General features: G+C 44.8%; 1 protein-coding gene across 3 annotated transcripts in view; it reads right to left on the bottom strand.

The window, feature by feature from the left end:
- Positions 1-25,463, bottom strand: part of CLEC16A (C-type lectin domain containing 16A) — a 369,068-nt gene that overhangs the window by 59,615 nt on the left and 283,990 nt on the right. For all 3 annotated transcript variants that reach the window (XM_068244692.1, XM_068244690.1, XM_068244691.1), the window contains exon 21: positions 24,008-24,175. In XM_068244692.1, coding sequence (XP_068100793.1) covers positions 24,008-24,175 — 168 coding nt within the window. The remainder of the gene's footprint in view (positions 1-24,007; positions 24,176-25,463) is intronic.

The raw sequence follows: 25,463 nt of genomic DNA, 5'->3' as shown, positions 1-25,463 counted from the left end.
ATATGACACTATCTTCCTGAGAGTTGATGATTCTGCACAATTTTGTATCATCTGCAAAAATAGCAACATTGCTCACTACTGCATCCACTAGGTCATTAATAAATGAATTGAAGAGCACTGGACCCAGTACAGACCCCTGTGGGACCCCACTGCTAACAGTCTCCCATTTTGAGTATGATCCATTGACCACAACTCTTTGTTTTCTGTCCATTAGCCAGTTCCCTATCCATGAACACAGACTCTTCCCCAGTCCTTGCATCCTCAACTTTTGCACCAGACTTTTGTGGGGAACAGTGTCGAAGGCCTTTGCAAAGTCCAAGTATATCACATCTACAGCATTCCCAATATCCATATTAGCATTCACTACCTCATAAAAGCTGAGCATGTTAGTCAAACAGGACCTGTCTTTAGTAAACCCATGTTGATGCTGAGAAATAAGATTATTTTCTACTATGAAGTCATGTATAGTATCTCTTAGTAACCCCTCAAATAGTTTGCATACAACTGATGTTAAGCTTACAGGTCTATAATTTCCTGGATCTGATTTTTAGCCCTTCTTAAATAATGGGAAAACGTGGGCTGTACGCCAATCCACTGGGACTCTGCCAGTTGCAAGAGAGTCACAAAAGATAAGATAAAGGGTTTTATCTATAACTGAACTTAATTCCCTTAGGACCCGAGGATGCATGCCATCCGGGCCAGGTGCCTGGTCTATTTTTAATTTATGTAGTCTTGCCTTTACTTCTTCCTGCGTTAAGTATTTAATATTACAGTTAGAAGATTGAGACTCTTCTGCCTCTGTAATTTGCAACAGTGCTGTTTCCTTTGTGAAGACAGAAGCAAAGAAAGCATTTAATAACTCTGCCTTCCCTTGGTCATCCACCATTGAGTTTCCACCCTCATCCTTTAGGAGTCCTATACAGTCAACCTTTCTTTTTTTAGAGTTGATGTACTTGTAAAACTTTTTTGGGTTAGATTTGATATCCCTAGCGATTTGATTTTCAGCTTCGATCTTTGCCAGCCTTTTTTCTTTTTTACAATTGTTATTGCACTCCTTATGATTGCTGAGTGCAGCCTCGGTCCCCTCCTGTTTTAGAACCTTATAGGCATTCTTTTTCCTCTTCATTTTATCTCTAACCTTTCTATTCATCCATAGAGGCCTTTTTTTATTCCTAGACATTTTGTTTCCATATGGTATATACATGCTACAATATTGATTGAGAATACGCTTAAAAGCTTGCCATTTCCCTTCAGTGTCCTCCCCTTGTAGTACATTATCCCAGTTCACCAAACTTAGTGCCTGCCTAAATTGATTGAACTTTTCTTTTCTAAAATTCATCATTTTAGTGGTCCCGCTGCCCCGTGGCCTATCAGTCACCAGATCAAACGTTATCATGTTGTGATCACTATTTCCCAAATGTTCTTGAACCTGCACATTTGATACATTATCTGGTCTATAAGAAATGATCAGATCCAGTAACGCATTCCCCCTAGTTGGTTCCGTTACTATTTGAGTCAAGTAATTGTCCTGTAGTGCTGCCAGAAATCTGCTGCTTTTACCAGAATGGGTAGCCTCAATACCCCAGTCAATGTCTGGAAAGTTGAAGTCGCCCATAACTATGACCTCATTTTTACTTGCAGCTTTTTCAATTTGCTGTAGTAATCGCAGTTCTGCATCTTCATTAATAAAAGGTGGCCTGTAGCATACCCCAATAAGCAATTGGCAACTTTTATGTCCACCATGAATATTTACCCAAACGGACTCCACATCTTCGCAATCTTCCTCCATCTCATCGTTGAGGACAGCTGTGAAAGAATTCTTAAAGACAAACCCCTCCACCTTTTTCCCTGTTCTATCCCTCCTAAACACATTGTATCCTTTTAAATTAGCTATCCAGTCATGGCTTTCATCCATCCATGTCTCGGTTATTCCCACAATGTCATAGCCTTTGTCATTCAGAATGAACTCTAGTTCGTCTATTTTATTTGCAAGGCTCCGAGCATTGGTTACCATGCACTTTATATTTTTACCACCACATTTACCAATTTTGTTTACCTGAAATGGGCTACTTGAAGTTTTACCAACCTCCTTAATCTTTACACTGTCCCCACCCCCCTCTCCACCCCCCATAATGTTAGGCTCCCAATGTGACTTATTAAAATAAACTTCCATTTTACCTTTTAATTTTACTCTCAAAGTAGTTTTATTAGCCTACATCAGCAGGCCTGCCTGTTTGTCCCCGGCCACAGAGATTTCAGGAAGCGAATTGTTTTATTATCGTCATTACCAAGAAGTAAACAATACCTTTTCATCAACAGAGGGGGTGAGTAATTAAGACAGTTTCTTCAAAGAGATTATATAGAGTGAATGTGTCAATATAGCATCTCTGACTTCTATAAATAAGGACTGTGAGAAGGGGAGGGAGGAACATGGTAGCTTCTATGCCAGGAGAAATTCCAGTGAAAAAAGAGTGCTTAGTTCCCTTTAAAGGTTGTATCTGCAATCATTTTTTTAACTAGCTACTGTAATACAAATGGACCAACACAGCTCGGGAGCCTCACCTAGAATACATCCTTAGTACAGGTATAATAAAGTAAAATAAAAAGATTTTCATGAACAGTGGTGTAGCTAGGGAGCTATGTTATGGTATCCTAGTGCAAGTTTTACACTGGGCCCCCTTCAAGCACTCTACACATAAAAATATGGAGCACCAAAACCTGCCAAGGACATCCACAGTGTCAAGAGTTCTAATGAGGGGAGGAGATGATTACCATTATTTGAAGGACACATAGCACCAATGAATAGCTAATACAGTGGTTGAAGGATGGCCAGTGGTGGGCTCCTCTGGTCAAGGGGCCCATAGGAGTCACAAACTCTTCATCCCTATTGCTAAGCACTGGTCATTTACTAGCTTAAGGGGAAAATTAAGGCTACCACCTCTTTGTTTGGTGTGCTTTCCCTCTCTATGCCATGAAGATGTGCTGCTTGTTTAATTTCAATTGCCAATACGTGGGTAAAATGAACTGTACAGCCGAAGAGGCGCCCAGTGACTCTGAAAAGATTAAATAGTTAAAAAGGAGGGCCCTAACACCTATGAAGGTCACCAAAAGGTTTTTTTGTTAAACACACAGGGAAAAAGGCTTTGTTAAAAACACAAGGCCTTATTCAATTCAACTTTGGGCCCCATCCAATTCACTTTTTCTCCTCAGTTTTTTCCTAGGAATTTTCTTCATCTTCTGTTTAACCACTTGATGACCCAGCCTTTAGCCCCCCCTTAAGGACCAGCGCTGTTTTTTATGATCTGTGCCGGGTGGGCTCTGCAGCCCCCAGCACAGATCAGGTTGCAGGCAGAGAGATCAGATCGCCGCCCTTTTTTCCCCCCTATGGAGATGATGTGCAGGGGGGGTCTGATCACTCCTGCCTGCCTGGGTGTTGCGGGGGGGGGGCACCTCAAATCCCCCCTCCACGGTGAAATTCCCCCCCTCCCTCTCCTCCCTGGTGATCTGGGCTGCACAGGACGCTATCTGTCCTGTGCAGCCAGTGACAGGCTGTCCTCTGTCACATGGCGGCGATCCCCGGCCGCTGATTGGCCGGGGATCGCCGATCTGCCTTACGGCGCTGTTGTAGCAGCAGCACCGTTCAATGTAAACAAAGGAGTCAAACGTCTCCTGCGTTTACATGTAGTCTGCGAGCCGCGATGAGCGGCTCGCAGGCTATTCACGGAGACCCGTTCCGTGATCTATTAGGGAGGCACCTGGCGACGCAGATGTGCGTCGCTGGTCCTGCAGCTACCACTTTGCCGCCGCCGCACGGTATGAGTGTGCGGTCGGCAAGTGGTTAAAATAAGTTTTTAGCATTCTGCAACTGAGAAAGTACCAAAACGTAGGTGAAAAAGTATTGTCAGAATCATTATGAGTATGTTCTAGCTTGCTGGTGGCTTAAAGTAAACCTGACATGGGCTTACTAAAAGAAGTAAACCCATCTCAGGTACACTTTAAAGGGCATTTTATTGAAAAGGTGTAAATATATCACCTAGGAGAAAACTTAGGGAAAAAAGTGAATTGAATAAGGACCACAGTGCATTTTCCCAGTCCTCCAATCTCATTAGACAGACAGTATCAGCTCCTATGCTGCAATAGTGCTCCAAGCTTCACAACAACATAGATGCTAATAACCTGATGAAGGTCAGGCAAAAAGTATCCTGTATTTAACCACCCTGGCGTTCTATTAAGATCGCCAGGGCGACTGCGGGAGGGTTTTTTTTTAAATAAAAAAAAAACTATTTCATGCGGCCAACTGAAAGTTGGCTGCATGAAAGCCCACTAGAGGGCGCTCCGGAGGCGTTCTTCCGATCGCCTCCGGCGCCCAGAATAAACAAGGAAGGCCGCAATGAGCGGCCTTCCTTGTTTTGCTTACATCGTCGCCATAGCGACGAGCGGAGTGACGTCATGGACGTCAGCCGACGTCCTGACGTCAGCCGCCTCCGATCCAGCCCTTAGCGCTGGCCGGAACTTTTTGTTCCGGCTACGCTGGGCTCAGGCGGCTGGGGGGACCCTCTTTTGCCGCAGAGCGGCGGCGATCAGGCAGCACACGCGGCTGGCAAAATGCCGGCTGCCTGTGCTGCTCTTTATTTGAAGAAAATCGGCCCAGCAGGGCCTGAGCGGCAGCCTACGGCGGTGATGGACGAGCTGAGCTCGTCCATACCGCCCGGCTGGTTAATACCTTTTTACACCATACTCATTGAGCACCTCTTATTTTTGTACATAGCAAGGAAATGAGCAGCGCTACTTAAAAACAGACTAGTGCCTACCTGCAAAAGAGTGCAAGCCCCACTTGTGGGGTCGAATACACACCGAGCATACACATGACCTGTCTACCACTGGAGGAGGATGTTGGTTTCATGTAACAGCTTGCATGCAACCCATTAAGTACTCGTCCCTCCCACTGCGAAGAAGTCAATCCTCCATGGGAGGGGCCTAACCTCTTATTTTTGTTAAGTTCTTTATATAGGCCTTAGCCTATAACTCAATATAATTATTTAAAATATTATTATAAATTTGAGGATTCAGACAAAAACCCACTCCCCTTGTTTACATTCAGTTTACTCATGTAAGTCAATTATATAATAACCCAAATAATAAAAAAAATATTAACGGAACAAACATGATTGTGCTAGTAAAGACATCAAACTGCACCAGTTGCCATAGCAAAACAAGTTGTTTGACAGCTGTCTTTCTATTGTGTAGTTTCCAGTTTACTCCCTGGCTTCCGTGGAAGTTGCAGACAACAAGCGTATCTGCCTAAATAACCTTGTAGGGTTATTGCTATGCATGACTCATATGTACTCTTTACTGATCTGTCAAATTTCAGCTGAACTTCAGAGGTATTCAGCACGTCTCATAGACTAGTGGATCAAAGTAATTATGAACTGATTTTTATCCAGCTATTATCTGCGTGCATGAACTAGAGCTATCCAAAAACACTGAATAATAATCGCTGCCGGTTTTTATCAGGATATCATTTGATGACTGGGGATTGGGGGCACGTCTTCTCATCTTACATGGGTGAGGGATATAGCAATGTGGAAGCAATTCAGGCAGGAAGGGCTACATTCTGCACAGTCCTATATAGCGCCAAAGTGGCTGAGGGTGGCTTCAGGCTCCATGGATGTCCAGTCAGATGATGACTGCTGAAGATGAAGGCCTCAAAGGTGAGTATAGGAGATTATTTGGAGGCTGAGATTTACGGAGATGTGTGTGTTCTAAAAGTAATGAAGTGAATAATAAAATACAGACAATGTTCCAAAGCTAAGTGGTGGACAAAATATCTACTTCATTGGCCAAACATGCTACCTACTGCAGGTCAGCCTGCTTCCTCTCTTCTCTAGGAAAGCAGCTGGTGGGCTGGCACTTTTCTTCTCTCAGACTCAGCTTGAGAGCTGAAGCCATTATTGGCATGCTCGGTAGGCCACCCTGGTGACAATACCACCATGCTAGGACTCATTTGTGAAGATGGGGAGCACGAATATTGGAACGAGATTGAGTGGATTTACAGATGGTGTAAGGACAACAATCTTGTACTAAATACTGTGGAAAGAGATAGTGGACAAAGACTGTGGAACTGATAGTGGATTTTAGAAGGAACGTACCGCCACCCAGCCCAGTCTGCATTGATGGAACGGAGGTCTCCAGGGTACATAGAATTGAGGCGTTTGTCAATATTGGGGTGCCAAAAAATCCCATGAGGAAAACTAGTAACAATCGTTTGTGTACAGCTAATTATTTATGCAGGTAGGGGAATACCTGAGGTAATAATACCGCTAGTGCAATAGAGGTTACAGGCTTCAGACTAAGGTTAAGAAAACCATAGGTGTCTGCAGATTGAAATGGAATGTTATTTTGTAATAAAAATTAAACCGGGAAAGCATGTGTGTACATTTTAAGCAAGGGTGGAATTTCACTTTAAATTTATAACTTTTATATTTAAAAAAAATATCTTTCACTTTTTAATCTTTGAATGCTTTAATGCAGCATGATAGAAAATTTCGAGTTCATTAGTTTAAAAAGCTTGTGCATGTGTTTTGTGAATAACTGCGGGCCTATAAAGAAACTATTCTCTTTTCCCTTCCAACTTTGCCTGAACAGACAGAATAATGTTCTGAAATAAATTCAGACCAAAGTGTAGCGGCTGCTTTCCCTAGAAATCTTTATGACATTTCCAGGGAAATTTGTGCTATAATCACTTCATGCCTGAAGGGGTAATCATCATTTTCTGCTGTCTGCATTACCTCAGGAAATCCTCATTCATGGAATCCAGTGTTTACAAAGTACCTTCTGCTGTGAGGGACGCCATGTCACCCATGTACATATGTATGTGGGAAAAGTACTTTATAATTGTATACAAATGCTTTCCAAACGTGCCCTCATGCTTTAAATTAATTAACCAACTTGGGGCTGCGTTTAGTTAAATCTATGCTGTGTTTAAGGATGTTTAATCTGGACAGCAGTTCTGGACATGCAGCCTTACTTTTGAGGGCATAAAGAGATGATCTGCATATTCAGGAGTGATGCATTGTGGGAAACCACAAGCTAATTTATTGCAAATACCTTCTGTTTTAAGAAGGCAAAATTACATTTAGCTATGCTTTTTGATAAAAGGCTTTCTGGTCTTTATATGTTCCATGTGGTTATTGGTCACCATGAGCTGTCTGGGTATTCCTTAATTCCGACATAGCATAGATTTACGGTAACTATACCTGCTTCACACGCTTCTGCTGAGATCAAGTGGATAAACTGTCACTAACTCAGTTGTCTAATGACAGGTGTCTTAACTGTAGCAATCAGGAGCCAGTTTAATTGGCTCCTTACCCTATGATTACTGTCAGCCAATCACAGTGATCACAAGGTTAGAATTAGAAAAAAAATTGTATAAAAAGGGGGTACTTGCGTATTAGGCAATTTTCCAATAGCCAGCTTTGTATTTCCGCCCTACAGAAAAGTCTACTTGATGAGATGGCAGCCGATTCGTAACAAAACGAACAGCTGATACATTCCACGGATGGCAGCTCAGTTCACATTAGGAAAATACACCCCAGGATCCTCGCCCGTGGCTTTTGGCAGCTGGGCTTTGGGCACAGCGCTTGCTTCAGCTACTGCCACCGCTCGCACAATCTTATTAAACCGTTAGATAGCGTTTCCTGATGGGGCTCCGCACCCTCAGGCAGAAGGCTGATGTCTTCCTATCTGACACTATACTTTTCTGTGGGGTAAATACAGAGGCAGTGCTGGTATATGCATAAGTACAGGAAAGTGTTTATAATGAGACTAATTATAGAAAAATGCAACGCTGTCTGTGGTCACGTTAAGTGATAGGATTTCAACATATAGAAATTTCTGACTATTATGCTTTTGTGTGGAGTCACTAGTAGATAACTGCACGGTTTGCTAAAGCTTGCAGTTCTACATTTGTATATATTGACAGTCAAACCATTATGTACCAGTAATCTCTACACTGAATGTACTTAATCTACATTTTGTGTATACCTTTTGGTCAGCATATTTACATTCAGGCATTGCAAGGATTTTAACCTTTTGAGGACCACAGGCTTACACCCCCCAAGTGACCAGGGGATTTTTTTTTACAATTTAGCACCAGCACGCTGCAGCTTTAACAGTTTATTACTCCCTCCACCCCTTCCCTCCGAGATCCAGCACTACTCTTAAGGTACATACAGACGTCGGATTTTCGCAAACGACCAGTCGTTTGGACGTCAAATCGGGCGCGTGTACAGTCTGTCGTTCGGCTGATAAGACTGGACTTGAGCGATCCGTTTGGCTTGTGTATGAGCCTTTAGAGGCATCAGCCTATGAGAGGGACTTGATTGTGTGCCTCTCCTGGGGACAGCTCAGTGACAGAGCTGTCCCCTGTACAGCGCTGCACTGTACAAAATCAAAATAACATTTTTTAAATTTCGAACAGCCTGCCAGCCGCAATTGCTGTTGGCAGTATGACCACGGAGCCCCACTCTGTTTATTTATGGAAGCTAGAACGAGTGTGAACGAGTGTGAGCTCCTGTAAAATCTTGTGCATCGCAAGATCACGCGCCGTGTGTGATCGAGGAATAAGGAAGCCACTCTGCGGCCACTCTCCTGCGTTAGGCGGTCGCAGAGTAGAAATACCATTACCATGATATTACCGTGCTAACTATTCCCAACTACATGCATACTTCTGCTCCACTCCCCATTATTCTCCTATGACTGCAGTAATCCCACGATTTTATTATTTTTATTTATTTTTCACACTGTACTGATAGAATTAAATTACGGTTCTTTTAGTATCTACCAGTTACCAGGAGCAATAAGAAGCACAAGGCATTTCATATAAATGGTAGGGCTAGTGTACGCTCTCGTTTGCTGAATAGTAGCCCCGAGTGAGCCAACTACTGTAGGCTGTTTCTGTCCGCTTTTCTGTAATGTCATAAATCCCGATCGGATTTAATCGGATCGTAAATAGAATCGTAATCGAATCGTACAAAGAAACGTATTGTGTAGATTGGGCTTTAAGGTGGTCATACACTTATAGATTTGCAGCAGATTTGACCATCAGATAGATTTCTGTCAGATGCCTGTCAAGTCGAATCTGACAGGAATCTATCTGATGTGTGCCACACACTAGGAACAGATTTCCAATAGATTTCAGAATGACTCTATGGGTCATCGATCTGCTGCCAGCAGCAGATCGACCTAGATCTTCCATCCTGTCAGATAGATAAAACCCATCGAAATCGATCGAAATCGGCCACAAATCGATCGATTGATAGATTTGAAAGAATCGATTTCTGATCGATCGAATGATGGCTGAAATCGACCAGTCAATCGATCGAATGATGGCTGAAATCGACTCCTTAAGGTTGAAGGAGTTCAGAACAGAAGCCACAGCTGCTGGTACCCAGAGAAAAGGAAAAACACTTGGATGGGTGCCCAGGATAAGAGGCAAAAACCCCCTCGGCAGTGGCGTAGCTGAGGAGCTTGGGGCCCCAGTGCTAGTCTTACATGCATATTAAGCCCAAAACCTACCAAGGACAATTTCAATATCAGAGAGGTATAATCAAAGTTAGGAAACAGTCAACTACTATTCAATGCACATATAGAGTTGTTCATTACCAGTATAGCACTAATTAATAGCTAATAAGATGGTTAAAGGAGGGCCCCTGATGGGCCCCTCTGGTCCAGGGGCCCCGGTGCGATTGCAAGCTCTGCATATTCTATTGCTACGCCACTGCCCCTCAGTATAGGTTAAGTTTGGCTGGTTTAATCCTAACATTTGTATAGCAATTTTCTACTGTTGGACTCAAAGGGCTCAAGAGCTGCAGCCACTAAGGGTGCCCAAGCACTTCTTACTGATTAGGTACTGACCCTAGCCAGGATTAGAACCCTGGTCTCCCATGTCAAGGCAGAGCCCTTAAAGCGGTACTGTCACCATAAAAATCAAACTTCAACAGCAACTGGTCTGAGTGTATTAAGTGATAAAGATGCTAATCCTGCATTTAAAACTTGCAAAACTTTTTCTGCTGTTATGGTTTGGAGTTATCACATACTTTAGGAGCACTGGCCCTAGTGCCAAACAGTGCCAAAAAGTTGAATGCTGGGAGTTCTTTTGAATGCTGGGAGTTCTTTTTATTTATACTATATTCCTCCTCTTCCATTTATTTCCCTGCCTAGCTGATCACTTGTGTTTACAAGCAAGGCTGAGGTGACTCAGTGATTGAATGTGTAAATAAAAAAAAACTCTGGGAGGAGGGCAGCTAATGAATACACAATGAACAAGAGAAGGGAGGGGGGGAAAACAAGAGTCAGGGAGGATATGATGTTAGCATTAGCTTGGCAAGATGGCCACTGCCTAGAGTAGGATTCTCTGCTTTTCCTTTATAAAATTCACAGGAATCATTACGTGGATAGCACAATACATCTGTTATGTAAGTAGAAGTAGTATTTATCTACTTATATATGTGTTTTTTATTTCTAGGTTAGCATGGGTGTCGCTTGTTCTTTAACCAGTACACTATCCAGCAAGAAAAGTGGGAAAAGATAATACCTAGGTGGTCACAACACCAGTATAATCATTATAAAATATAGGTACATCTTGGAATGTTCAAACAATAATGGCTATTGTATTGACCCATTACGTACACTGCAACTTGTATGCCATATCCCACGTTACAAAGTCAACTGTCATAGGTCACTTTATTTATCCAATCATAGGTTTGTGTGGCCGTACAAGATCATTTTAGGTCTCACCAATCCTTACTTACTGATTTCTGCGAATGGGTAGAAAAGCTTTGCCCAACCCAGTTTACAGAATCAGAAAAGATGCTGCAAGGTAGGTAAAATTTGCTCTGATTTACCACCAAAATGAATCAACAGTTTGCAAAAGAGTATTTTTAGAGAGCCCAAGTGATTCTTGAACATCGAGCTACCGTAGTCTTAACTTCTAATTAAAGGACCACTATTGTGAAAAATTATCAAGTATAAAAAGCATGTGTAGTCTATGTTTTTGTATTAAATGTACATTTGTTACAGAGTAAAAATGCACTGTATATTTTTTACTATGTCATTGTCACTTCGAATAGACTATAAAAACCGTACAGATCTGACAGGTTTTGGACTAGTCCATCTCCTCATAGGGGATTCTCAGGGTTTTCTTTCTTTTCATAAGCACTTCCTAAATGGCAGTATCTCAGTCCAACTACCAAAATAGTGTGCAAGTATGTAGCAATGCTGGCTGGCACCTTTGTATAGATCCTTTACAGAGAGTACTATTGCAAAAAAAAAATAAAGGAAATACTGAGAATCTCCCATGAGGAGATGGACAAGTCTAATACCGGACAGATTTTTACTGCTTACTGTAAGCAACAGCAGTATAGGAGAAAAGTAATGTATTGTGCATTTCACTCTGGGAGAAATGTACTTCCTATTCAGCTGTATTTTAAGTTTTACCATTTTTCACGATAGTAGTCCTTCAACTCCGATTACGGCATAAGACTTTTTTTTTCAATTATTATTAATAAACAGTTTAAAAGTATGACTCCAAAGGCTGAACTTGTTTATTGAAGGACGTTTAAACAAATGGCAACAGTGTAAAATATTTGTGTGTTCTTCAATATATGCTCTGTGCTGCACAGAATCCCTTCTGGAACCTGCCTGTGGTAAGAAGAAAAAATGAATGGCTCCAAGAAGTCTGAGCTTTGTGTGTACTTATTTCAGCCATCAAATCAAAACAAAGCCTTTGTCCAGCATTTCCATCCAAAAATAAATAATAGCATTAACATGAACGCAGCACAGCACAAGCAATCTCTGCATACATCAAACCGTGTTTGCATTAGGATGTGAGCAGGGAAGAGCAGGCTGCTGGCTTCCTAGGAAAACTGAACTGGCACGCTGTCCCTCTCGGCTGGCACAGAGTGGCTGATTTAAAGAAATGAAGTGAACAAGTCATCAGAAAGGAATTAAATTCATCATTAAAGTTCCCACAAATGGTGAAGGAGGGAGATCAAACCACAGGATGAGCAATATTCCACCACAGAATGGAGCAAAATTATCACCAGAGAAACCCAGACTACATAATAATTTCTCCACACTAAACCAGAATACAAAAAATCCTCTATGGTTACACACTAGCAAGCATTCCATACACAAACCTTGAACAAAGTAGGATCATTTGAATGTGTTTCGGAGACATAGCTACTCCTTCCTGCTGCTCCACCAGAGTTCGCTGCTAGTCGGGCCATTTTTACTTACTCAGAACTGCTGACATGGTGGCTTTAGCAGCCCGGCCAGAAGGGCTGTGGAGTCGGTACAAAAATACACCGACTCCGAAGTTTAGGATTCCACAGACTTCGACTCCTCTAATTTGCATATTACAATTTTGTTGATTGAAAGTATGTAACATGAAATTCGTCTCTTAACTGCCAACGCTTAGGAATTTTAAAAGACAACTGAAGTGAGAAGGATATGGAGACTGCCATATTTATTCCTTTAGTCATAGACTAAAACTAGTCCTTGGTAAGAGTACTTGTAAAAGGTACAGGCCGGAACAAAGAACAACTATCAGGCCCTAGGCAATGTAACTGTGGGTACATGTAAGAGTGATGTGCAGGTACTCTGCAGGGGAATAAGGAGACTCTTCCTCTATTACACATTCTTCATGCACAATCTGAACCAGGTTTATGGGTGATAGACAACACCTCTGTGTTCAATGTGCACAACATTCTCAGTGGATTCCCTGCAGCTCTGTGAGGAGTGCATATGTAGAGTATAGTACTACTGTGTAACAAAGTAAACCTGAGACAGATGAAATTAAAGTTCCAGCCCCCTTCAGGCTAATCATAATCAGTCCCTCGCTGTCCTCCTCCGCCATCTGGATCTTCTACTATGAGTCCAGGTACTTGAGCCAGTCTGGCGTAGTGCGCATGCACACACTCCGCCGCCCGGGAGCGTACTACACCTGCGCAGCACTATTGTGCAGGTGCAGAACACTCCTGGCTGTGGAAGCGGCATGCGGCCGGACTGCACTGACTGGCTGAATTACCAGGACTCATAGCAGAAGATCCAGGTGGTGGAGGTGGACAGCGAGAGACTGATTAGCCTGAAGGGGGCTGAAAGAAGCCCCAGGTATGTATAAAACTTTTCTTTTCATCCTTCTCAGGTACCATTTAATTCGTAGTCCCCAAACCAAATTTTAACAACATATCAAATTATTTGATTTCATGAGCAAAGAGAGTGCATCCATTTGCATAAATCAGAATCAACGCAGAATTATTTCCATCTCATTGACCATCTCTATTAGTGACACGGCTACACATCAGGCTTTATACTTACAGCATACATGTTATTTAGTATATATAAGAGATTCCTGTGTACACATCATATATACAGTCACAATCAGATGTGTATATCTGACTTTAAAAATACGGGGAATGCTTTATTGAAGCAGCACAAGTAACTAATTTTGATTGGTTTATTTCATTTTTGTGCACTAAGCACAGCTATTCCTGTATGTATAAATTATTTATGATGACTATTATCTGAGAAATAGAAAATGTTATCATATTTTCTATTTTAATTATAGTTTAAATTCATTAGGAGTCGGAGCATTTTTTCCCGACTCCAGGCATCTAAAATTGCCCCGACTCCAGGCACCCAAAATTGCCCCGACTCCACGACTCGGACTCCACAGCCCTGCCGGCCAGCACTGAAAACTGGTGAGGCAGCAGGCAGGAGTAGCTTTCAGTGCTGGCCGGGCTGCTAAAGCAACCATGTCAGCAGTTCTGGGTAAGTAAAAATGGCCCGACTAGCAGTGAACTCTGGTGGAGCAGCAGGAAGGAGTAGCTATGCGCCACAGAGACACATTCAAAGTATCAGCTGCACAGCCAAGTAAGGAAGTGGAGGGGTGGCACTTCCAATCCAAGTGTTGTGCGCTGCCCACAGACTTTCACGTTAGTAGCAGGAGGTAGAGCTCCTGCCTTGGGATGGCGCCACGGCTCATTATTTACAAATGTGGAGCAGTACAATGGTGCCCTGGGTACTATAATGCATCCATGCCTATGCCTGTTTAGCCTGTGCCAAGAAACTGCCCTGTCCTCAACTACCTCAAACACAGCATGTTCAGAGAGAGTCAATCTGAACCTCCATTCAGTCACATTGGCATGTAAGGAAGGGAGTGGTTGCTCTGCAAGCTGAAGCAATGTTCTCCACTGCCTAACAGACTGTCATGGATGTCAGTTTTCAAAAAGTGGCATGGCTTCAGACTGACTTATGTGCAGGGGGGTAGGGGGATTGTAGGAGTTAGCAGGAGTATGGAGATTGCTGAAGAGGAAATGAGGGCGGATGAACTGATGCAGCAAGTATTTTCCTTACTTATTTTGCTCACCAATACTTATTGCAAAATTATTTCTAAAAAACATTCCATGTAAAAAAACAAACAAACCTGTCCGCCAAAAATAAAAAACAAACAAAAAGACCCCAAAAACTAAAGCTCAGCTGGTCATGTGATTATCACATTTATTGTGCAATGTTTGCAAGTATTTTATTATTGACTAGGTATTTAGCCTGCCCATTAAAAAATGGGCGCTAGAGCTGTGACGCGATCCACTTCCCAAGGGCGCATGGGTGCGTTCCATGCCACATGCACACCCACCCATGCTCCCCGCCATGCGCACCAATGGCCGCACGCCCCCAGGTCCCATACTCCTGCTGTCCCAACGTCTACCCACATGCTACACATGCACGGACACAGGGACAGGGGATGCAGAGACGAAGGGAAATTATTGTATAGGGTAGGTATATAGCCCACCCTATGACTGTGACACGACCCCCTTCTTAAGGGCGCACGACCGCGCTCACCGCCACGCGCACCAATGGTCGCCTGCCCCGTCCTTCTGCTGTCCCCAACGGCCGCTTGCGTGCTACACATGCGCAGTAGTGAAAATGCATGGACAAAGGGACAGGGGACACAGAGACACATGGAAATTATTGTATAGGTTTATTATTATTACAGCCAAGCAGGATGTTTCAGGCTGTCAGTCATTCATCAGAAAGGTAACCTGAACCACTTACTTGACTTGCCTGCGTTACTAGTTAATACAGCACAATAGCTTAAATAATGGAGCTCTCTCTACCCTATAACTGAATTTACTGAACCCAGAGAGTCCGGAATCTATAAGGCGATCAAAAGTGGAAGCCTACAAATTTATCTCCGTACAACAGTCATTCTTTTCATTTACTCTGTTTTTACAAATCAGCTGCAAATGTTCCACAGCCTCGGATGCAGAGTATATTTCTCAGATTAGACTTTCTATTTTTATCCAGCTTCCCCCAGGGTTTTATTACTATTCAGAATTTAATACACTAATAAAAACTGTTTGTGTGCTGCAGTGACTGTTCTCGGAAGTTAGTGCCAGAGCAATTTAAAGCTTACCAAAAACAGGGTTATATGTCTGCATTCTGTGGATATTTCTCCCCCCAGACACATCAGCTGTTTTGTCTATCACTAGATCAGTGTGATGACCTTGTGAGATAATTTAGTAATACAATGGTTTTGCAATTTGGAATTCTAATACCAGACATACAAAATAGGTGCATTTTCTGTCACGTGTTTTAATTTCCCTAGAAAAGCTGAGGAGAAAAAAAGTCAGACACCACGAGGTCATCTTTCACCACATATCTGGAGACCTGCCAGCAGTTCTTGATGATGTAATTATATCAACTATTTCCTGTCTGTTCTGGTCTCGCTATATTAACGCATGAGTGGACAGTAAAGATGAACTATAAAAAATACAATGCTTAAAAATAGAAAAAAAGTAAGAATATATCCGTGGCGGGGGGGGGGGGGGGCGGAACAGATGGTGTCACATGAAATATATGCATCAACACTGTTCCAGTGAAAGACCGCCCCAATAAAATATAATTGCCCTTTCAATCTAAATAAAATACAGACGAGGGTGCCTCCAGAAGTTTGAGGGAATGCATTTTTTTTTTGTTGTTTTTTTTTTGTTTTGTTTTTACTACTAAAGGACAACTATCAGGAAAATAAATTGTAAGCTTTAAAATGCATATTTGCAAGATGTAAATTGTACAATAAATTATTTTTCTACCATGTTTTTAAATACAATAGGTAGGAATACTCTGAAAGGTTTTGGATTAGTCCATCGCATCACATGGGGGGGGTCTCAATATTACAAACATGCGTGCCAGCCTCCCTACTCCCTTGCACACTATTTTGTCAGTTTGACTAAGCAATTACCATTCAATTTGTGCTTTTAAAAATAAAGAAAACCCTAAGAATCCCCTATTAGGAGATGGACTATGGACCTGCAAACACGTGTTGCTTTTATGTGGAACGGATGTCTCTATTGCATGCAGTCCTCAGCACCTGTGTATATGAGAAGAGAACTGCATAAGCTTAGTCTGTGCATTTGCAGGAGGCGGGAGACTTTTGTTCACCCATAACATCTGAAGGAAACCTCGGGCCATATGCAATTTTCCCTGAGCTTTTTCCCAGGTGATATTTTCACAACTTGTAAATAAAATGCCTTTTACACCGCCAGCAAATAAACAAATAATCAAAATAATGTTGTCAGTACTTTTCACTTACTTTTTGGTAGTTTTTCTATTGCAAAAAGCTAAAAAGTTATTTTAAATCAAAGATGAAAAATTACCTCCTAGGAGAAAACTCAGGAGAAAACGTGAATTGCATATGGGCCCTGGAGTAAAAGGGATATGGAGGATGGCATTTTTAAAGCGAAACATCACTCTACAGATTTGCTATAGACATGTACCAGTACTGCACAAATATTTTTGCAACTTAATTTTATAAAAAAAAAAAAACCCTCAGTTTTAGTTTGCAACCAATTATGAATTTCCAAAACTGACTGTAAGCCCAAGTCTGGAATCTGTGCTGCTCCGATAGCCCAGGGGTATTCCTATTCTACAGGAATGAGTAATTCAGCGCACAGAGTAGCAAAATGTGGTGTTTATTTTCCACAACAGCACAAACAGAGTGTGACTTACTGGACGCTCTGAACCTCCCATGTTTGAAAGATTAAGGACCTCCCATGTTTGACTCAGTCTGCATGAGCAGTGTATATTAGCTTAGGATTTGAATCCAAATATACAAGGTAAGTGATTTCAAATACTATGTGTCATTAATCTTAACCACTTGTGAAGTAGAACTGAAAGAACTGCTTATTTCTCAACAAGGGTGGAATTATACGTTCGTCTCCCGCCAAAAATATATTGATATATTATATATAGTGATGATCTTCCTTTAACCTTTTGGGGACCGCCGAATGTAAATCCTACGCCGCACTTGTGGCTGTCCAAGTCTGATGCGGTGAAGGATTTACGCCGCCTGCCGTTTCAGCTCCTGACTCGATCGTGCGCACCCAAGAGGGGAGATTAAGCTGTCATATGATAGCTGACATCTCCCCTCAGTGATCAGGAACCATCACGATCGGCTCTTGATCATGTAATCACTATGATCGCCGGCGGATCGTAGTGATCACTGTTAGAGCTGCGGTGGTAGGTGGGGGAAGAAGAGGATCCACTCACCTTCCTAATGTTCCCCTGGCGATCGGCGCTCCCCTCCGTTCTGGCCAGCATCCCCGCTCGCTCTGACGCAAGTGTAGGGTCCCGGCTTGATGACGTCATCAAGCCGTGACCTGGAACTTAACGTTAGTGCGAGCGAGGATGCCGGCAATAGCGGAGGGGTCTACAGCTGCTCATTGCTGGAGCCTGGGAGGTGAGTAAAGGCTGCAGCCTATACGGGGACACCTGGCCACTAGAGATGGGCCGAACGGTTCGCTGGCGAACAGTTTCAGGCGAACATCGGTGGTTCGCGTTCGCCTGGACCAGGCGAACTTTTGCGGAAGTTCGATTCGCCCCATAATCCACTATGAGGGTCAACTTTGACCCTCTGCATCACAGTCAGCAGGCACATTGTAGCCATTCAGGCTACACTAAGCCCTGGAGCCCCACCCCCCCTTATATAAGGCAGGCTCCGGCGGCCATTAGCCTCACTCATGTGCCTGCTAGAGACAGACTAGGGACAGCTGCTGCAGACTTGTTCTTCTAGGGACAGATTAGATAGGTTCTTGGCTGCTTAGCTTGCTCCTGGCTGATTATTATTTCTTTTATAGCACCCCTCAACAGCTCATTTCAGAGTTCATCCTGTACTTTTTTTTTTTCTGTGTGTCAAACTGACACTTTTGTTGCATGCACAGCCTTGCTAATTCATAGTGTGTGCGCCACTGCCAGCAGCCCAGCACATTCAGTGACTACCTGTGTGTGTGGCAGGGAGCTGCACATTGTACTACCCAGTACTGCATATACCCAGTACCTGTGTTTACTTAACCCACCTCATCACTGCATATACCTAGCTTTGTGTTGAGTGAATCCAGCTCACTGCATCTAACTACCTGTTGTGTTGAGTAAACCCACCTCACTGCATCTAAGTACCTTTACTGTTCAGTGAACCCAGCTCACTGCATCTAACTACCTGTTGTGTTGAATGAACCCACCTCACTGCATCTAAGTACCTTTACTGTTCAGTGAACCCACCTCACTGCATCTAACTACCTGTTGTGTTGAGTGAACCCACCTCACTGCATCTAAGTACCTTTACTGTTCAGTGAACCCACCTCACTGCATCTAAGTACCTTTACTGTTCAGTGAACCCACCTCACTGCATCTAAGTACCTTTACTGTTCAATGAACCCACCTCACTGCATATAACTACCTGTTGTGTTGAGTGAACCCACCTCACTGCATCTAAGTACCTTTACTGTTCAGTGAACCTACCTCACTGCATCTAACTACCTGTTGTGTTGAGTGAACCCACCTCACTGCATCTAAGTACCTTTACTGTTCAATGAACCCACCTCACTGCATCTAACTACCTGTTGTGTTCAGTGAACTCACCTCACTGCATCTAAGTACCTTTACTGTTCAGTGAACCCACCTCACTGCATATAACTACCTGTTGTGTTGAGTGAACCTACCTCACTGCATATACCTAGCATCCCCCCGAGATGGACAAAATGGATAAACCAGGTAGAGGAAGAGGTAGAGGCAGACCCAGAGGAAGGCCACCAGGCACCGGCAGGTCTGTGCGAGGTGGTGTTGCTGTGATTTCGTGCGGACCTGTCCCAAAATACAGTGCTCAGAAGAAGACACGTGCCATCGCTTCCCACAATTGTGAGGACGTGCTTGGGTTTTTAACACAGAACACCTCATCTCCCGCAGCCACCGGCGTTACAACAAGCACCACATCCGCTGAATTTGACACTTCGCAGGAGTTATTTGGTGGTGGTGGTGGTGAAATCACTGATTCCCAGCCACTACTGCAACAACAAGAAGAAGGCGCACGTACACCACCTCATACGTCTGAGTTAGGTGGCGATAGTATGGACGTAACGTGAGGAGGGGCATGATGAACCACCTGAAGTTGGTGCAGTTGAGGAGGTGTCTGAGGAAAGCGAAGCTGGGCAGGAGGATTATGATGACGATTATACGGATGCCACGTATGTTCCCAGTAGAGGAGATGACCAGGGGGACAGTTCAGAGGGGGAGTAAGAGAGGAGTAGGAGGAGACGACTCAATGATAGAAGCAGAGGGAGCTCGTCTTCAGAAACAGCTGGGGGCAGTGTCCGGTGCCATGTATCGCCAGCTATGGACAGCTAGCCAACATGCCCCTCAACGTCAGCTGCTGATGCCACCGTAGCGCCATCACCCCAGGGGGGCTCAGCGGTTTGGAAATTTTTTAACATGTGTGTCTCAGATCGGAGCAAAGCCATATGTTCTCTCTGCCAGCAAAAATTGAGCCGTGGAAAGGCCAACTCTCACGTAGGGACAAGTGCCTTACGAAGGCACCTGGAGAGAAGGCACAAACAGCTATGGCAAGAACACCTGAGGAAAAGCAGCACCCAAAAGACAAGCCACCCTCCTCCTCTTCCTCCTTCAGGTGCTTCGTCTTCATCCGCTTTCTCCCTTGCACCTTCACAGCCAACCTCCTTCACACCGCCTCTTCCCTTGGGTGGTTCCTTCTCCTCTGCCCACAGCAGTACCCAGCTGTCCATAAAGGAAGTATTTGAGCGTAAGAGGCAAATGTCTGCCAGTCACCCTCTTGCCCGGCGTCTGACAGCTGGCGTGGCAGAACTATTAGCTCTCCAGCTATTACCATACAAGCTGGTGGAGTCAGAGGCTTTCCATAAATTTGTGGCCATTGGGACACCGCAGTGGAAGATACCAGGCCGCACTTATTTTTCACGAAAGGCCATACCCAAACTGCACCGTGCAGCTGAGAGGCAAGTGGTGTCATCTATTGCGAAGAGCATTGGGTCAAGGGTCCACCTGACCACGGATGCCTGGTTTGCCAAGCACGGGCAGGGCCGCTACATTACGTACACAGCCCATTAGGTCAACCTGGTGACCGATGGCAGCAAGCAGGGAGTACGTGGCTGCGCAGCGGACCGACTTGTCACACCTACTCGGCTTGCAGGCAGGCCTCCAGTCACCTCCTCTCCGCCTGCTACCAACTCTTCGCTGTCGTCATCCTCCTCCTCCTCGGCTGGTGCCATGATCTCCTCTCCAGCTACACAGCCCCCGCACCCCAGGGCCTATGCTGCATGCCAGGTACGATGGTGTCACGCAGTGTTAGACATGTCTTGCCTGAAAGCGGAGAGTCACACTGGAGCAGCTCTCCTGGCTGCTCTTAACAAACAGGTGGAGCAATGGCTGACCCCGCACAAGCTTAAGATCGGCAACGTGGTGTGTGACAACGGCAGCAATCTCATTTCTGCGTTGAATTTGGGAAAGCTGACACACGTACCCTGCATGGCACATGTGCTGAATCTGGTCGTGCAAAGATTTGTGTCTAAGTACTCAGGCTTAGAGGACGTCCTGAAGCAGGCCAGGAAGTTGTGTGGGCATTTCAGGTACTCTTACAAGCCCATGGCACGCTTTGCGGACATTCAGCGTAGAAACAACTTGCCGGTGAGACGCCTGATTTCCGATAGCCCAACTCGCTGGAATTCCACCCTGCTGATGTTCTCTCGCCTGCTAGACCAGGAGAAAGCCGTCACCCAGTACCTGTATCATTACAGTACAAGGACACAATCTGGGAAGATGGGGATGTTGTGGCCCAACAACTGGACACTGATGCGAAATGCATGCAGGGTCATGGAGCCTTTTGAGGAGGTGACCAAACTAGTGAGTCGCGCTGAGGGCACCATCAGCGACTTGATCCCCTACACCTACTTCCTGGAGCGTGCCGTGCGTAGAGTGGTGGATACAGCTGTGGAGGAGCGTGAACGAGAACAGTTACGGCAGCAGGAGTCATGGGAGCGATTTACATCCGAACCCAATGTTTCCACAACACCTGCGGCAGCACAGAGGGGGGGAGGAGGAGGAGGAAGAAGAAGAGGAGTCGTGTGGGGAAGGAGAGGAGTCAGACTCTGATGATGAGGAAGGTGTTTCTGTGGAGGAGGAAGAGGCGGCGGAAGAAGAACAACCGCGGCAGCCGTCGTCACAGGGGGCTTCTGCTGCTCCACGTTCCCGTGGTATTGTTCGTGGCAGGGGGGAGGAAGAGGAGTTGCGTGCCGTCACTGAGGAAGAGCAAGAGGAGATGGAGAGTACGTCTGCATCCAGCTTTGTGTAGATGGCCTCTTTCATGTTGTCCAGCCTGTTGAGGGACCCCCGTATCAAAAAACTCAAGGCGAATGACCTGTACTGGGAGGCCACGCTACTAGACCCTCAGTACAGGCACAAAGTGGCGGACCTGTTACCAACTCAACAGAAGGCGGAAAGGATGCAGCACTTGCAGAACAAGCTGTCGATGAGGTTTTACAATGCGTTTAAGGGTGATGTGGCTGCACAACGCAATCAAGGTACCAATGGCAGTAACCCTCCTCCTCCCAAGTCCACGCAGGCAAGGACAGGATGCTCCAGCGATCTCAGGGTGATGCCGGACATGCGGACATTCTTTAGTCCAACTCCTCGCCATAGTCCTTCCGGATCCACCCTCCACCAACGCCTGGACCAGCAAGTAGCCAACTACCTGGCCTTGAGTGTGGATGTAGGATGTGTGGATGCGAGCAGCGACGTTGATTCCTTGGACTACTGGTTGCGCAAGCTTGACCTGTGGCCAGAGCTGTCCCAATTTGCCATACAACTTCTCTCTTGCCCTGCCGCAAGCGTCCTGTCAGAAAGGACCTTCAGTGCAGCTGGAGGCATTGTCACTGAGAAGAGAAGTCGCCCAAGTCACGACAGTGTTCAGTACCTGACCTTTATCAAAATGAATGAGGAATGGATCATGGAGGGCTACTGCATGACCGAAGACTAAGTCAGTCCCCACACACAGCATCTCTGCCTGCAAGCCACTTGCCTTCTCCGCCACCACCAACAGGGTCCAGGACTCTAGGCGGATTCCTGAATTTTTAAGGTCGCTGCTAGCAGCGGCCGCTACACTAATTTTTCTGGTGCGTGTACATGCCTGCCTAATTTTTCTGGCTGCACTGTGGGCGGCTGCAACAAAAAAACAAAAGTCATGTACATGTGCCCATCCCCCTTCGTGATCATTACCTTGCCGCGGTGAAGGGGCTTGCGTATCACAATGAAGCAATGACCGCTGGCTATTTAAGTCTCGGGTGGGGGTGGCGCACAAAAGATAATAAGGTCGTTGCTTCATTGTGGTCAGACCAAATTTGATCAGCTGGACAGTCACTGTTCTATCATTGAGCTACCACAGCCCCGCGACCATATGGGCTTGAAAACCGCCACGGCCTACACTCTCGCCACGGTGCGCACCAGTCCAGCACGGCCGTCACTACGCAAACAGCTGTTTGCGGTGCGTTACACAGTGAGTTTGGTGTGTCAGTGTGAAGCAGAACTCTAATTACACTCCCTGATTGATGTATACACATGCAAGATGTTTGAAAGCACGTTAGGCCTGCAATTTAGCATTCAATGTCATTTCTGCCCTTAAAACGCTGCTTTGCGTCACATCCAGATTTTTACCCGGGACTTTGGGCATGTATCCCACTCCACCATGTCCTCCTCCAGGTGTTAGACCCCTTGAAACATCTTTTCCATCACTTTTGTGGCCAGAATAATTTTTTCTATTTTTCAAAGTTTGCATCCCCATTGAAGTCTATTGCGGTTCATGAACTTTTCCGTGAACCGAACCTTCCGCAAAGGTTCGCAAACCGAAAATCGGAGGTTCGGCCCATCTCTACTGGCCACACAGGGGACACCATACCTACCCAGCCATACTGGGGATCCGCCTGCCTGACCCCTCCAGATGTAAAATGGCCTGGTCCTTATAGTGACCCAGAGATGAATAAAACCCCTTTTTTTTTTTTACTTACCCGGGGCTTCCTCCAGCTCCAGAAGCATGGATGCGTACTTCGCCATCCTCACGTGTCTCCCGTGGTCCGCCTTTAATACTCCATGTAGCCGCAACAAAACCCCGGTAGACGGCTCAATCTGGGCCAGTCTGAGTGACGTCAGCCGGGGCCTTCTGCGATTGCGCAGAAGGCCTGCACATGCGCAGAAGGCCCCCTGCTGACGTCACACAGCCGCTTACCGGAGCAGATTGCGGCTTAGCGGAGGACCGCAGGAGGACGGCGAGGAATGCATCCGTGCTTCTGGGCTGGAGGAAGCCCCAGGTAAGTAAAAAAGGGGTTTTATTCATCACTGGGTCACTTTAAGGGGGGGTTAAGCAGCCGGTCCTCAAAGGATTAATGCTTTGAAACACTAACAGTGTGCACATCAGGTGTTCCATTTTCTCTATAGCTCTTTTGGTGGCATACTTGTTCCATAGATGGGACTCAAATGGTTTAAAGGGAATAAATATGACTGCCTCCCTATTGCTCTCATTCCAGGTTTCTTTTAACACTTGTTACATGATTTCATGGCAGTTGAGCGTAACTACCATACAGCTACTTCCCCTCACCTGGTACTTTGTCAACTGATGCAAAGACAGAGCGCTGAACTGTGACGTCACTTCCAACGCGCCGGGATTGTTCATAGAATCTGAAGGGCAGATGTTGAGCTGAGGATGTAGAGCTGTGCCCAAAGCCCACCACTTCCTTGGATGGTTGGACAGGGAGATCGAGGAGAGCTGGGTAAAGAAAAAATAAAAATTAGCAATGGTGAAAATACATGTACCCCTTTCTGCTTTCCTGTACAAACACGTCTCTACAATGCCCTAAAATCATTACTATGGACAACACTTGTAGGAAAATAGTTAACTGATAATTTACAATGCACCTGCAGAAAACAAATACAGGTAATCCCTGACTTATGAATGCTCAACTTACAAATGACCCGCAAACGTAGAATGGACTGGTCCAAAACCTGTTGGCAAGAGGTTCGTACTACATGGAAAGTAAAGAATTACACAGTGCCCCTTTAAACAAAGACTTCTCTCTATCGCACTGCCTTGTACCTAGCTTACAAGTTTCAGGTCTGGGAGTTACCACTTACACTATCCTTTCTACTCCAGGAGACCTCAAAAGTCTTGGTGCATTCTCAGTATCTCTTGCCCCTGCTAACCCAAAATCGTTCTAGGCTGATCACAACTACCCAAGTGATTTCCGGTTGAAGAGTGAATTTTAGCATTATCAACCTGTATATGGCTATCTTTATAGCATGGAAATCTTCAACCATTTTGTGAAAGAGAAGAACCGAGAGCCCAATATGGTGTAGTATGTAAAGGCAAATGGAAAATTGGAACGAGTATAAATTGAATACTCACAAACCAGGGTTACCTCCAGGCAACCACTGTATAGGCAGGTGAGGAGATTAGCCTGTCCCCACTCAGGATTAAGAAGTCGCTCTCTGTAGACTTGAAGACAAGAAGGGGTATCCCCCTCCACCAAGGGTGAATATAAACGTGTTATATTTGAGAACAGAGGCGCCAAAAGAATAAAAGCAGTATTTAAAAGTTTAAAAATTATTGCTTAGGAGGCAGTGGTGGACTTACCTCCCATAAGCAGACACAACAAACTGTGTATTCACAAAAGGGATATTTATTGGTATACTCCAAAAGTGGATCGATAAAAGTGGATACTCCAAAAGTGCGATCCACTTTTGGAGTATACCAATAAATATCCCTTTTGTGAATACACAGTTTGTTGTGTCTGCTTATGGGAGGTACCGGTAAGTCCACCACTGCCTCCTAAGCAATAATTTTTCAACCATTTTGTGTCTATGAAACCGGAGTTCTGAGGCTTCTGGACTACTTTTAGCCACTGAACAATTTTCAGGTGCTGGTTACGGTTGTATCTTACAACAGTGTGCGTGTACCGGCAATTTACAAAACTGATATTTTACTATGCTACTATGATATTTTACCCAGCACTCATTCTTACTAGCACCCTCCCCACCTAGTGCCTAAAACTACCACC

The sequence above is a fragment of the Hyperolius riggenbachi genome, chromosome 7, assembly GCF_040937935.1.
Source record: "Hyperolius riggenbachi isolate aHypRig1 chromosome 7, aHypRig1.pri, whole genome shotgun sequence".
NCBI lineage: Eukaryota > Metazoa > Chordata > Amphibia > Anura > Hyperoliidae > Hyperolius > Hyperolius riggenbachi.
This window is presented reverse-complemented; position numbering and strand designations above follow the sequence as displayed.